Source organism: Oncorhynchus kisutch, linkage group LG2 (assembly GCF_002021735.2).
Source record: "Oncorhynchus kisutch isolate 150728-3 linkage group LG2, Okis_V2, whole genome shotgun sequence".
In the NCBI taxonomy this organism is placed as follows: Eukaryota; Metazoa; Chordata; class Actinopteri; order Salmoniformes; family Salmonidae; genus Oncorhynchus; species Oncorhynchus kisutch.
In genome coordinates this window covers 28,881,974-28,895,872 of record NC_034175.2, presented here as the reverse complement: position 1 = coordinate 28,895,872, position 13,899 = coordinate 28,881,974, and the positions used below count along the sequence as shown (strand labels likewise).

General features: G+C 45.3%; 1 protein-coding gene across 3 annotated transcripts; it reads left to right on the top strand.

Annotated features, from left to right (window-relative positions):
• The first annotated feature begins 451 nt into the window (after window positions 1–451).
• On the top strand, window positions 452–11,257 carry LOC109864850 (lysophospholipase-like protein 1). 3 transcript variants are annotated; one of them, XM_020452856.2, is made up of 5 exons: window positions 452–908; window positions 1,477–1,576; window positions 7,526–7,695; window positions 9,652–9,767; window positions 10,065–11,257. In XM_020452856.2, exons 1-5 carry the CDS (start codon window positions 815–817, stop codon window positions 10,314–10,316), a joined length of 732 nt encoding a protein of 243 aa, XP_020308445.1. In that variant the 5' UTR covers window positions 452–814; the 3' UTR covers window positions 10,317–11,257. The 3 variants fall into 3 exon arrangements, 2 of the variants coding, with proteins under 2 accessions (XP_020308445.1, XP_020308453.1); XR_004203462.1 differs by having other exon boundaries at window positions 634–958; window positions 9,180–9,767; XM_020452864.2 differs by having other exon boundaries at window positions 721–845; window positions 10,065–10,626.
• The last annotated feature ends 2,642 nt before the right edge of the window (window positions 11,258–13,899 follow it).

The following is a 13,899-nucleotide window of genomic DNA, read 5'->3' as shown; positions in this document are numbered from 1 at the left end:
CGTGCATTCCTTTGTCATACAACCATTGTGCAATGTCAAATAAGGAATAAAAGGACAACAACGTTACATGGCACAGACACCATGACCCAGACATGTAGGCCTAATAACAAGTTTCACATCAACAAGCCTGTTCTAAAGAGGGGAGCTTCCCATGTAAAACATGTTAGTGAAAGGTTCATGAATTATTTATAGTCTGTTCTATTACACAAAATGGAGGTAATGACCCCTGAGTGGGTTTATAGTTTTGGTATTTGGCACAGCAAGATAGCCACCCACTTTCAAGCTGATCCCTCTCTGCAACATTATTGAGGGTCAGGGTTGGGATACAGTTTGTGTGGTCCAAGGCAAGTGAAAATGACCCGAATCTGAGTAAAACAGGCCCATGTTTATAAAAGATAAGACCTTAGAATGTGTTTAAACGTATTTGTAGATCCAGACATTCCATTAAATCACTGCACACATGATAGAGCACACTGACATCAGTTTTTGTGGGGCTACTAAAACTCATACTTTAGTGGCTCTAAATAGCATCAGGGGGAAATTGGTCCTTGCCCATGAATTCTGACATACTCATCCTACAAAGGGGAAGTGAAAATGTATTGTAATAATTTACCAAACGTAGCCTTCATAGCTGCCTTGGAGCATACGCATATGCATCGTAAATTCCCTAATCTTTGAGTCTTCCGGATTGAGAAAAATGTGCATTCGGAAACAACCTATCGGGAGTTTAGGTTTTGGTCATCTGTAAACCGCATCTATCCAATCACAGAGGCCTGTCCGTCTGCTCTGTAGTCTCGCAAGACACAGAGAAGTCATGGCTGCCGTACCGAGCAGCAAACTTCTAGGCAAGTGTGTTGCATCTCCAACCGGGAAACACTCCGCGTCGGTCATCTTCTTACACGGCTCAGGTGGTTACGTTTTACACTGCTCCCGATGTTTTAGTGACATTTCTTCAACGGTAACTACGCTGAACTAGCCTCATAATAACTAGGAGTTTTGGTAGGTTAGCGACCTGTAGCCTAGCCTGTAGCATTGCCAGAGTACCTTCGATTTAGATACTGAAAGCTTGTGTACAGTGATGGACAGACAGGACTGGCTGTCTTTTGAAATGTATAACTATACAATGTGGCTTCCACGCAACGGTAACTGCGTTATGATATGGCATACTGTGGCAAATGAATAATGTAGCTTAACAGAAGCTACGTAGATCAATTCAATTGAGTGGTCAGCATTGGGAAATGTTAGTCTAAGGATACTTAATATTTGGGCTTGATCACAAGAGAAAAAAAAAGAATGCTATATGTATTTATCTGATATCTCCCAGATAAAATAAATGTTAAATAAAATAAAAATGTATCAAATATTCACCAGTCAGTAGCATGTGAACGGGATGTTGGTGAAACCAAGGTTCTGCTCTGTAAGCCTCGTGACTGGTGAGTCAGTTATATTGGCTAACTGTTCACTTCTGCCATGCAGGAGACACTGGACGGGGAGTGCGAGCATGGGTCAAAGAGGTTTCGGTACCAGACCTGGCTTTCCCCCACATCAGAGTGGTATATCCCACAGCTCCAGCCAGGTATTTTTATTTGTTTTATTTTACCTTTATTTAAATAGGCAAGAACAAATTCTTATTTTCAATGATGGCCTAGGAACAGTGGGTCAACTGCCTCGTTCAGGGGCAGAACGTCAGATTTTGAACTTGTCAGCTTGGGGATTCGATCTAGCAACCTTTTGGATACTAGTCCAATGCTCTAACCACTAGGCTACCTGCCGCTAAATGCAGTACTGCAGTCAAGCTGCTTGAAACCCCTCAACACACAGACAAAGCCCTTCAACTGTTGTCTTTGAAATAACTGAACTAACCCAGACAGGTGGAACATCTGGGCATCTATTCATAAAGCATCTCAGAGTTGGAGTTTTGATCTAGGATCAGTTTTGCCTTTAAGATAATAATGATTATGATTATACACTGATCAAAAAAATAAAGGGAACACTAAAATAACACATCCTAGATCTGAATGAATTAAATATTCTTATTAAACCATTTTTTCTTAACATAGTTGAATGTGCTGACAACAAAATCACACAAAAATTATCAATGGAAATCAAATCAATCACACCTGGGCTGCAGTCACCTATCCGGACCCGTTTTACTGCCTTCGCGGAGCCCCACCGGGCCTTCACAACTGGACTGCCGACGTTATCTACCCGAAGGAGTTATTCGGCCGGCTCCTCCGTCGCGACGTTACCTGAACGCCCATCTGCGGCCTGCTAACCGTTAGCTGTCTTACCGGCTGCTATCTGAATAGACAATCGGACAATTTTTTATTATTATTTTTTTTTAATTATTTTTTAAATTATTATTATTATATTTTCTTCTTGGGCCTCTATAACTATATCTATTGTTTTTATTTTTGTTGTTGTTGTGTGATTTGGATTAATCCCCTCTACCACACGGAACCCCACTAATCTACTGACGGAACGTAAGGGGTGGCTAACAGACCTCCATCCTATGCTAGCTTGCTACCGATGCCCTGGCTAGCTGTCTAAATCACCAACCAACCTCTCCACTCACCGGACCCTTTTGATCACTCGACTAAGCATGCCTATCCTTAATGTCAATATGTCTTGTCCATTTCTGTTCTGGTTAGTGTTTATTGGCTTATTTCACTGTAGAGCCTCTAGTCCTGCTCACTATACCTTATCCAACCTATTAGTTCCACCACCCACACATGCAATGACATCTCCTGGTTTCAACGATGTTTCTAGAGACAATATCTCTCTCTTCATCACTCAATACCTAGGTTTACCTCCACTGTATTCACATCCTGCCATACATTTGTCTGTACATTATACCTTGATGCTATTTTATCGCCCCCAGAAACCTCCTTTTACTCTATGTTCCAGACGTTCTAGACGACCAATTCTCATAGCTTTTAGCCGTACCCTTATTCTACTCCTCCTATGTTCCTCTGGCGATGTAGAGGTGAATCCAGGCCCTGCAGTGCCTAGCTCCACTCCTATTCCCCAGGCGCTCTCTTTTGACGACTTCTGTAACCGTAATAGCCTTGGTTTCATGCATGTTAACATTAGAAGCCTCCTCCCTAAGTTTGTTCTATTCACTGCTTTAGCACACTCTGCCAACCCGGATGTTCTAGCTGTGTCTGAATCCTGGCTTAGGAAGACCACCAAAAATTCTGAAGTTTTAATTCCAAACTACAACATTTTCAGACAAGATAGAACTGCCAAAGGGGGCGGTGTTGCAATCTACTGCAAAGATAGCCTGCAGAGTTCTGTCCTACTATCCAGGTCTGTACCCAAACAATTTGAACTTCTACTTTTAAAAATCCACCTCTCTAAAAACAAGTCTCTCACCGTTGCCGCCTGCTATAGACCACCCTCTGCCCCCAGCTGTGCTCTGGACACCATATGTGAACTGATTGCCCCCCATCTATCTTCAGAGTTCGTGCTGCTAGGCGACCTAAACTGGAACATGCTTAACACCCCAGCCATCCTACAATCTAAACTTGATGCCCTCAATCTCACACAAATAATCAATGAACCTACCAGGTACCTCCCCAAAACCTTAAACACGGGCACCCTCATAGATATCATCCTAACCAACTTCCCCTCTAAATACACCTCTGCTGTCTTCAACCAAGATCTCAGCGATCACTGCCTCATTGCCTGCATCCGTAATGGGTCAGCGGTCAAACGACCTCCACTCATCACTGTAAAACGCTCCCTGAAACACTTCTGCGAGCAGGCCTTTCTAATCGACCTGGCCGGGGTATCCTGGAAGGATATTGATCTCATCCCGTCAGTAGAGGATGCCTGGATATTTTTAAAAAATGCCTTCCTAACCATCTTAAATAAACATGCCCCATTCAAGAAATTTAGAACCAGGAACAGATACAGCCCTTGGTTCTCCCCAGACCTGACTGCCCTTAACCAACACAAAAACATCCTATGGCGTTCTGCCTTAGCATCGAACAGCCCCCGTGATATGCAGCTGTTCAGGGAAGCTAGAAATCATTATACACAGGCAGTTAGAAAAGCCAAGGCTAGCTTTTTCAAGCAGAAATTTGCTTCCTGCAACACTAACTCAAAAAAGTTCTGGGACACTGTAAAGTCCATGGAGAATAAGAACACCTCCTCCCAGCTGCCCACTGCACTGAAGATAGGAAACACTGTCACCACTGATAAATCCACCATAATTGAGAATTTCAATAAGCATTTTTCTACGGCTGGCCATGCTTTCCACCTGGCTACTCCTACCCCGGACAACAGCACTGCACCCCCAACAGCAACTCGCCCAAGCCTTCCCCATTTCTCCTTCTCCCAAATCCATTCAGCTGATGTTCTGAAAGAGCTGCAAAATCTGGACCCCTACAAATCAGCCGGGCTAGACAATCTGGACCCTTTCTTTCTAAAATTATCTGCCGAAATTGTTGCCACCCCTATTACTAGCCTGTTCAACCTCTCTTTCGTGTCGTCTGAGATTCCCAAAGATTGGAAAGCAGCTGCGGTCATCCCCCTCTTCAAAGGGGGGGACACTCTTGACCCAAACTGCTACAGACCTATATCTATCCTACCGTGCCTTTCTAAGGTCTTCGAAAGCCAAGTCAACAAACAGATTACCGACCATTTCGAATCTCACCATACCTTCTCTGCTATGCAATCTGGTTTCAGAGCTGGTCATGGGTGCACCTCAGCCACGCTCAAGGTCCTAAACGATATCTTAACCACCATCGATAAGAAACATTACTGTGCAGCCGTATTCATTGATCTGGCCAAGGCTTTCGACTCTGTCAATCACCATATCCTCATCGGCAGACTCGACAGCCTTGGTTTCTCAAATGATTGCCTCGCCTGGTTCACCAACTACTTCTCTGATAGAGTTCAGTGTGTCAAGTCGGAGGGTCTGCTGTCCGGACCTCTGGCAGTCTCTATGGGGGTGCCACAGGGTTCAATTCTTGGACCGACTCTCTTCTCTGTATACATCAATGAGGTCGCTCTTGCTGCTGGTGAGTCCCTGATCCACCTCTACGCAGACGACACCATTCTGTATACTTCCGGCCCTTCTTTGGACACTGTGTTAACAACCCTCCAGGCAAGCTTCAATGCCATACAACTCTCCTTCCGTGGCCTCCAATTGCTCTTAAATACAAGTAAAACTAAATGCATGCTCTTCAACCGATCGCTACCTGCACCTACCCGCCTGTCCAACATCACTACTCTGGACGGCTCTGACTTAGAATACGTGGACAACTACAAATACTTAGGTGTCTGGTTAGACTGTAAACTCTCCTTCCAGACCCATATCAAACATCTCCAATCCAAAGTTAAATCTAGAATTGGCTTCCTATTTCGCAACAAAGCATCCTTCACTCATGCTGCCAAACATACCCTTGTAAAACTGACCATCCTACCAATCCTCGACTTTGGCGATGTCATTTACAAAATAGCCTCCAATACCCTACTCAACAAATTGGATGCAGTCTATCACAGTGCAATCCGTTTTATCACCAAAGCCCCATATACTACCCACCATTGCGACCTGTACGCTCTCGTTGGCTGGCCCTCGCTTCATACTCGTCGCCAAACCCACTGGCTCCATGTCATCTACAAGACCCTGCTAGGTAAAGTCCCCCCTTATCTCAGCTCGCTGGTCACCATAGCATCTCCCACCTGTAGCACACGCTCCAGCAGGTATATCTCTCTAGTCACCCCCAAGACCAATTCTTTCTTTGGCCGCCTCTCCTTCCAGTTCTCTGCTGCCAATGACTGGAACGAACTACAAAAATCTCTGAAACTGGAAACACTTATCTCCCTCACTAGCTTTAAGCACCAACTGTCAGAGCAGCTCACAGATTACTGCACCTGTACATAGCCCACCTAAAATTTAGCCCAAACAACTACCTCTTTCCCAACTGTATTTAATTTTTATTTATTTATTTATTTTGCTCCTTTGCACCCCATTATTTTTTTATTTCTACTTTGCACATTCTTCCATTGCAAAACTACCATTCCAGTATTTTACTTGCTATATTGTATTTACTTTGCCATCATGGCCTTTTTTTGCCTTTACCTCCCTTCTCACCTCATTTGCTCACATTGTATATAGACTTGTTTATACTGCATTATTGACTGTATGTTTGTTTTTACTCCATGTGTAACTCTGTGTCGTTTTATCTGTCGAACTGCTTTGCTTTATCTTGGCCAGGTCGCAATTGTAAATGAGAACTTGTTCTCAACTTGCCTACCTGGTTAAATAAAGGTAAAATAAATAAAAAATAAATAAATAAAAATGTATCAACCCATGGAGGTCTGGATTTGGAGTCACGCTCAAAATTAAAGTGGAAAACTACACTACAGTCTGATCCAACTTTGATGTAATGTCCTTAAAACAAGTCAAAATGAAGCTCAGTAGTGTGTTTGTGGCCTCCACGTGCCTGTATGACCTCCCTACAACGCCTGGGCATGCTCCTGATGAGGTGGCGGATGGTCTCCTGAGGGATCTCCTCCCAGATCTGGACTAAAGCATCCGCCAACTCCTGGACAGTCTGTGGTGCAACGTGGCGTTGGTGGATGGAGCGAGACATGATGTCCCAGATGTGCTCAATTGGATTTAGGTCTGGGGAACGGGCGGGCCAGTCCATAGCATCAATGCCTTCCTCTTGCAGGAACTGCTGACACACTCCAGCCACATGATGTCTAGCATTGTGTTGCATTAGGAGGAACCCAGGGCCAACCACACCAGCATATGGTCTCACAAGGGGTCTGAGGATCTCATTTCGGTACCTAATGGCAGTCAGGCTACCTCTGGCGAGCACATGGAGGGCTGTGCGGCCCCCCCAAAAAATGCCACCCAACACAACTGACCCACCGTCAAACCGGTCATGCTGGAGGATGTTGCAGGCAGCAGAACGTTCTCCACGGCGTTTCCAGACTGTCACGTCTGTCACATGTGCTCAGTAGTGTGAACCTGCTTTCATCTGTGAAGAGCACAGGGCACCAGTGGTAAATTTGCTAATCTTGGTGTTCTCTGGCAAATGCCAAACGTCCTGCACGGTGTTGGGCTGTAAGCACAATCCCACCTATGGACGCCGGGCCCTCATACCACCCTCATGGCGTCTGTTTCTGACCGTTTGAGCAGACACATGCACATTTGTGGCCTGCTGGGGGTCATTTTGCAGGGCTCTAGCAGTGCTCCTCCTTGCACAAAGGCAGAGGTAGCGGTCCTGCTGCTGGGTTGTTGCCCTCCTACGGCCTCCTTCACGTCTCCTGCTGTACTGGCCTGTCTCCTGGTAGCGCCTCCATGCTCTGGACACTACGCTGACAGACACAGCAAACCTTCTTGCCACATCTCGCATTGATGTGCCATCCTGGATGAGCTGCAGCACGATATTGTGGAAAGGGGTAAATCTTCTTCTCCTCCTCCCATGTGACCCTCACTACCCAAACCTTTCCTCATTCCATAGCTAAACTTTGAATCTTGTTCTGTCTTCTGTTGATCCCTCAGGCCGTACACACCCATGCGGGGGGCTCTGTCCAATGTGTGGTTTGACCGCTACAAGATATCACACGACTGCCTGGAGCACTTGGAGTCTATAGACGCCATGGCCAACTCCTTGGGAGCGGTTATACAGGAGGAGATCAGGGCAGGAGTACCAAAACACAGGATGATCATAGGTACTGTCTCACACACATACACGCTAATTCTGCTGCTACTAGAGCTGTTTGTTTTATTTCCCTGTCTCTTTCTGACCGTATGTCAGATTTGGCTGTATGGTCTCTCCTTCACTCGTTACCTTCCTCATGACTTCCTAACTCCATGACCCCCTCCTGAATGTGTATTATGCACCCATCCACTTGCCCATTTGCTTGATCTTGCTCTATCTCTCTCTACACACATCACTCTCTCTCTCTCTCTCTTGGCCTTGGTGTTCTCAACTCCCTCTGTCATGATATAAAATGAAGAATGCAAGTTATCAGGTTTCTTTACCCTTTTATACGCTGCCAATTATGAACCGTAAAGTATTTCTGGAGGGATTCTCGAGTTCAGCAAATCCTTTTTCCCAAATAGTTTGGTTATCAGGTTCGCGTGTAAATGACAATGACATAAAACCGCTCGGATCAAGCGCCATAAACACTATTTTAGAACCTAGGTAAGAGTTCCCACAGGAAATATGTGGGGGGGGCCATCGCAAGTTTTATGTCTCTGTAAGAGAACAAATGATAGCATCCATGAAAGGGGAAACCGATGGGAACATTGGGAAAAGGGTCAACCTACAAGCCCTGAAATATATAAATATACGGAAATAGTTGTGAGTAGAAGAGAGAAAAAAGAGCCGAGCGTTTGTGTGAAAGGCCCAGTGTGGAACGCCAGAAAAGCCCCTGAACTCCACTCGAGAAAGTGATTCAAAAAACACATGTTCCTGGGAGAAATATTATCTTCCTAAATCATAACATTTTGTCATTAACTATAAATACTCATTGGAATCAGTCGGCATACTGGAGAAACGGGAGTGGTCTGTACCCGGAGTCCACTTGCAGGGCTGACGGACTGACAAGCGGCAGAACTTTCCATGGAAAAAACTTTTTCAAGTACAAGCCGCCGCCGCAGGCTTGTGTGTTCATGTTTTTCACTCTTTAAAAAAGCATGGATCCGTTGGGAAATCTCAGAAAAGAGAAGCTATCGCCACAGTCATGATTTCACACATATAGGCTCACACACACACACTGAAAACACACAGCAGCACTGTACCAAACAGCACAGCGGAGGGGTATACGAAAGAAGGAGACATTAGAATGTGAATGTATGATTGAGGTTTGTTATCGTGGATTGGCATGAGAGACTGAGAGTATACCAGAAAGACAGTCTCAAAGTATGTACTCTCTTCTTCAGCTGTCCCCATAGGAGAACCCTTTTTGGTTCCAGGTAGAACCCAAAAGGGCTCTACATAGTACCAAAAAGGCTTCTACAAAGGGTTATCCTATGGGAACAGCCAAATAACCCTTTTAGGTTCTAGATAACACCTTTTTTTGGTTCAAGGAGTATAGCCGGTGAAGTAAAGAAAGAAACAGAGAATCTCATGGACAAATGTTTTATTCGTTGGGCAAAGCGTGTGAACTCCCCCCCCATATCTCCATTCTTCCCTTCCCCCTCTTGACAGTATGATGGGTACTTTCACACTTTCCCAGATGTACACCGTGTGCCCAGATGTGCCCAGATGTGTGAGATTAAGGACGGGCTCGTGAACGGATGCCGACTCCTGAGGAGCGAAAAAGCTGATGATGTGGAACTATGGAGTCTGTTTCATTTTTAATGTTTTTTTATTTTCTTTCTCAGTCAAAGGCAGAGTATTTTCCACTTCGGACCGCTTAAACTGCCAGGATGGCTTAAACTACTGTTACTCATACATAATAATAAATGAATATATTTATTATTATGTTCCTATCTTATATTATTGCCAGTATGCACAGTTGGAAAAAATTTGTTTTTTTAAATTTTATTTTATTTTTTTCCTGGGAAAAGCACTTTGGATACAATATTCAATACACATTTTCAGTGAATACCTGTACAAAGACACCTAATGGAACCCAGTGCAATGACATGTTCTGTTTTGTCTTGTTCCTCGTCCAAAGGGGGTTTCTCTATGGGCGGAGCTATGGCCCTCCACCTGGCGTGCCGTTATCACCCTGACGTAGCAGGAGTCTTTGCTCTGTCCAGCTTTCTCAACAAAGACTCTGTAGTATATCAGGTAAGGCAGGCTGTCACTGGTATGTCTACTAAACTGTCCAGACAATATTCTAAATCTTGATTAGAGCGCCAGAAAACTACAACTACCTACTCAACTGTCCTTTGAATGACAGATAGTGGTAGAGAAATATTGGTGTATTGATATACAGTTTCCCAATTCAAAGATGCTCCATGTCAGTCCCAAGATCTTGCATTTATCAGGAGTTGGCTGCACTTGGTTCTGACAGAGATATTGGGCCTATAGAGTGTGCTAGTAAGCAGTCTAGAAGTGTCTGACTGACTATTCTCCCCCTGCTAGGCTGTGGAGGAGCGGGCAAGGGCTGGGAGCCCCCTCCCAGAGCTATTCCAGGGCCATGGGACAGGAGACGAGTTGGTATTCCATAAGTGGGGAGAAGAAACTACGGCCCTGCTGAAGAAGGCTGGGATGACAACCACCTTCCACTCGTTCCCAGGCCTCCAGCACCAGCTTTCCCGGCCAGAGATTGAGCTACTGCGCTCCTGGATCCTCACCAAGCTGCGCCCGGACAGTCTAGATGCCAGTGGGCAGTGACCAGTCAGCCCCACACCACTAAACAGACACATTAACAACACGCTATTAACATGGTAATAACACGTTCACATTATTGAGATGCTTTAAAATGAGCCAAACCAAACGGTACTGCGCTGGCCTGGTAAAGCACTGCCCATAGTTTCTGGAACAAACCTGGAAAAGCGAGCCAGCACGGTCAGGTCGGTACTATAGTGTGAAAAGGATATTAACATGCTGAGTGGGCTGTGGACCACCTCCTCACAACCTCTGTTGGACACAATACCGCTTTTTAAAAAATGTGTCAATAAATGTTTTTTTGTTGTTGCTTGGACACTGTCAGTTGTGCTTGCTTAGTGTCCTCAACAGCTGTGTGGTTCCCTTCAAAAGAGAACCTGTGATAGTTGAGTGTGCTTATAACCACTCCCTCTGCACTTGTACAGTCTCCACTCTTCGTCTGTCTAACTCTGATAGGATATGGGAGCATGCTCTGCCTCCACCCCTATCGTTTAACGAACACTAGAGTCAATTTAGTACCGTTGCTGTAGAGAGAACAGGAATTGTTTAGTCAATCTTGCTCGCTCAGTTTTTTTTTTATACACCATTATCGTTTTGCGCTGGGGAATGTGTTGAACATGTGTGGGGATGGAGGGAGCGGAGGTCTGTTCTGTTTGCTCAGTAGTTCTGCTCCGTAGCACACATCGCCTCATTGATAGTTATTGGGAAGAAGCAGTTAGCTATTCTTCCCTTCTTCCTACCTGCAGCCTCTCTCTCGGCGTTGTGCTTAAGGTAGTCCGGCTGTTGGGCTGCCTTCACTAGTGTAGGGCTGCAGGCCAGGGTCAGAACACAGGAAGATCATGAGTGAGCAGTAGTAACACTTAGGTGCCAAACATAATGAGTTATGGAAATGATTCACGTTTCTTGTGTAGTCCTGGCTATAAATTAAACATCTGTCAACATCAGCAGTCACCCTTTGGAAAATACTTTGAATTATGATTTTTGAAATTGTATCCACAAACCTTTAAAATTAACATTATTTTAATGAGTTTATTATATATTTGTGGTTTACATGATATAGGCTATAACAAATCAGCAACTTAGACATGAATAAGGTGGGGGCCTCCCGGGTGGCGCAGTGATCCAAGACACTGCATCGCAGTGCTAGCTGTGCCACCAGAGACTCTGGGTTCTAGCCCAGGCTCTGTCGCAGCTGGCCGTGACTGGGAGGTCCATGGGGTGACGCACAATTGGCCCAGTGTCGTCCGGGTTAGGGAGGGCTTGGCCAGAAGGGATATCCTTGTCTCATCGCGCACTAGCGACTCCTGTGGTGGGCCGAAGCAGGTCGCCAGGTGTACGGTGTTTCCTCCGACACATTGGTGCGGCTGGCTTCCGGGTTGGATGTGCGTTGTGTCGAGAAGCAGAGGCTTTCGACCTTCGCCTCTCCCGAGTCCGTACGGGAGTTGCAGCGATGACACAAGACTGCAACTACTATCAAATAAAAGACATGAATAAGGTATGAAAAATGATAGCTGCTCAGAACCAGCTAGAGAATGTAACATGGTCCCCCTACACACAAGAACACCAAACCAAAATGTATCTCACTGCAAAGGAAAATGCATGTTTATTACGTCACAGCCGTGCATGCTTTCATTCCAACATATAAACTGTATGTCCAAAATGCTTTGGCATCTAGCTGTTTTTACAGTAGCAGTAAGGCTATTCAAATTCAATTAGAAGTTGGCCTCAACACCATCCACCATTTAGGAAGCGTTCACCTCCAGCATCTGTTTCATCAACGTGTGTTGAACTCAACACTGATTAAAGTCTCTGTGCTCCCACTATACTCTCTCCACTTTCTAATCACCCAACAAATCATGTGCAATGTTTATTTGTCAATCATGCTCTCTCCCCCTTTTCTATCTAGGTTTTTCTTTCTATGTCTCCTTCAACTGGAGAGGATGGAAACGTGAGTATCAGGTGAACTCGGATTAGGCAACAATGTTAAGATCAAACTTAGTGGTTTATTGTGGCTGGGATGGGGGACTGAGAAAGGGAGAAGAGAATGGGGAGGTGGAAGATGGGGGTGCGCTCAGGGCCTCAGCCCATGTCGAGGGGAAGGGAGAGAAAGAAGAGAGGAGGGTGGGAGGTGCGGCCAAAGCAAACAGACTGAGCTCTGAATTTTTCTCTGGCCCTGATCGCTGATTACTTCCAGCTATGTGTGAAAGAATGCTACTGTTGAGCGGCCAGCAGTTCTCCTCCCCTACACCGACTGGCACACTCCTCTTCCCTTGTATGCCTCCTTAGCCATCGCTCCTTACTCGCTCCCTCCCTCCATGCCCCCACACGTTCTCTCTTTTTCTACCTCTCTTCCCCTGGCCAGCGAGAGGCCTGGGCTGTAGCCTATTGCCATTCATGCGTTTTGTGATTTAATGGCGGGAATAGATGTAGGTAATGAAGGATGCCTTGAGCGGTCTACTCCTCTCTAGGTGAAATTTTGGTGAAGAAACAAGTGTTTGTCGACGTCTCTAAAAACGCTTCATTTCGAAACGAGGAGGATACAGCCTTCACCTTGACAACCCACTGTAGACTTTAAGTCCTCTCAACACTCCTTATCCAATACCTTACTTTTCACCACTAATTGGCGTATGATATGCCACTACAACTCCCGTCACTGTTTCTGAGGCTCCTACAATACTAGCGGATCGCAATTACATAGCCACCCTAACTTGTAACTGGCCCCTTAACCCTTAGCCTACCTCACTCCTCTCTCACTGGCATTTCTAACTTCACCCTTCTGTTCTCCACCTTCCCTTCTCTTTGCTTTCTTGTTCTCTCTTTTCCTGAGGTATTCCCCCTTCCTCTCCTCCCCTCCCTCCTCCTCTAAAGTGCGTCCCCTGTCGGCTCAGATGATAATCTGCTTCACGGTGCATGTGTCAGGGGGAAGGAATGCTAATCTGGAAGAGTTGCGGACTGCGAAGTCGGGGCTTTTTTGGCTGCCAGTTTCCACTGTGCACTACTTTCCATGTGGACCTGCTCCAGAGTGGCCAGGCTACAGCAGAAGGAATTCCCGGCTGAGGGAGCCGAGATGTTGAAAGATTCCAGATCACTCATCTGGTCACCCCCCCCCCCCCCCCCCCCCCCAATTAGAGGTCACCACTCAACTGGTCTATCGCAACGCTTGACCATCCGTCGATGATTTGTAATTAGATACTATGGATTCCAATCCAGTATTAAATGATTTGTGGTCTAGGGATTAGATTATTGTTGTAGTGTCTAATATATTCTTCTAACATTTGTTTTGTACAGTGTGCCAGCAAAATTAATTAGGAAATGTGTGAGCAAGAGTGCCAAAATCTGATTGTATTCTCATTTTATTCCAATAGCCCATTTATTGTAGATTAGGATTTATAAATAGTCTGAATTGAAGAATAGGGTCTAACTTGAGTTAATGTTACTTTATAGAAAAACTGTTCTGACCAGCAAAAAATAAGTTCTGAACCGGTTTGACCCCCAGAAAAATGCTGGTTCCTTTCTGTTCCTTTTTTTAACCTGTGAAATACACAGTTTTTGAAAAACATTTAGCTCATTCAATTACTTAACCAATCAG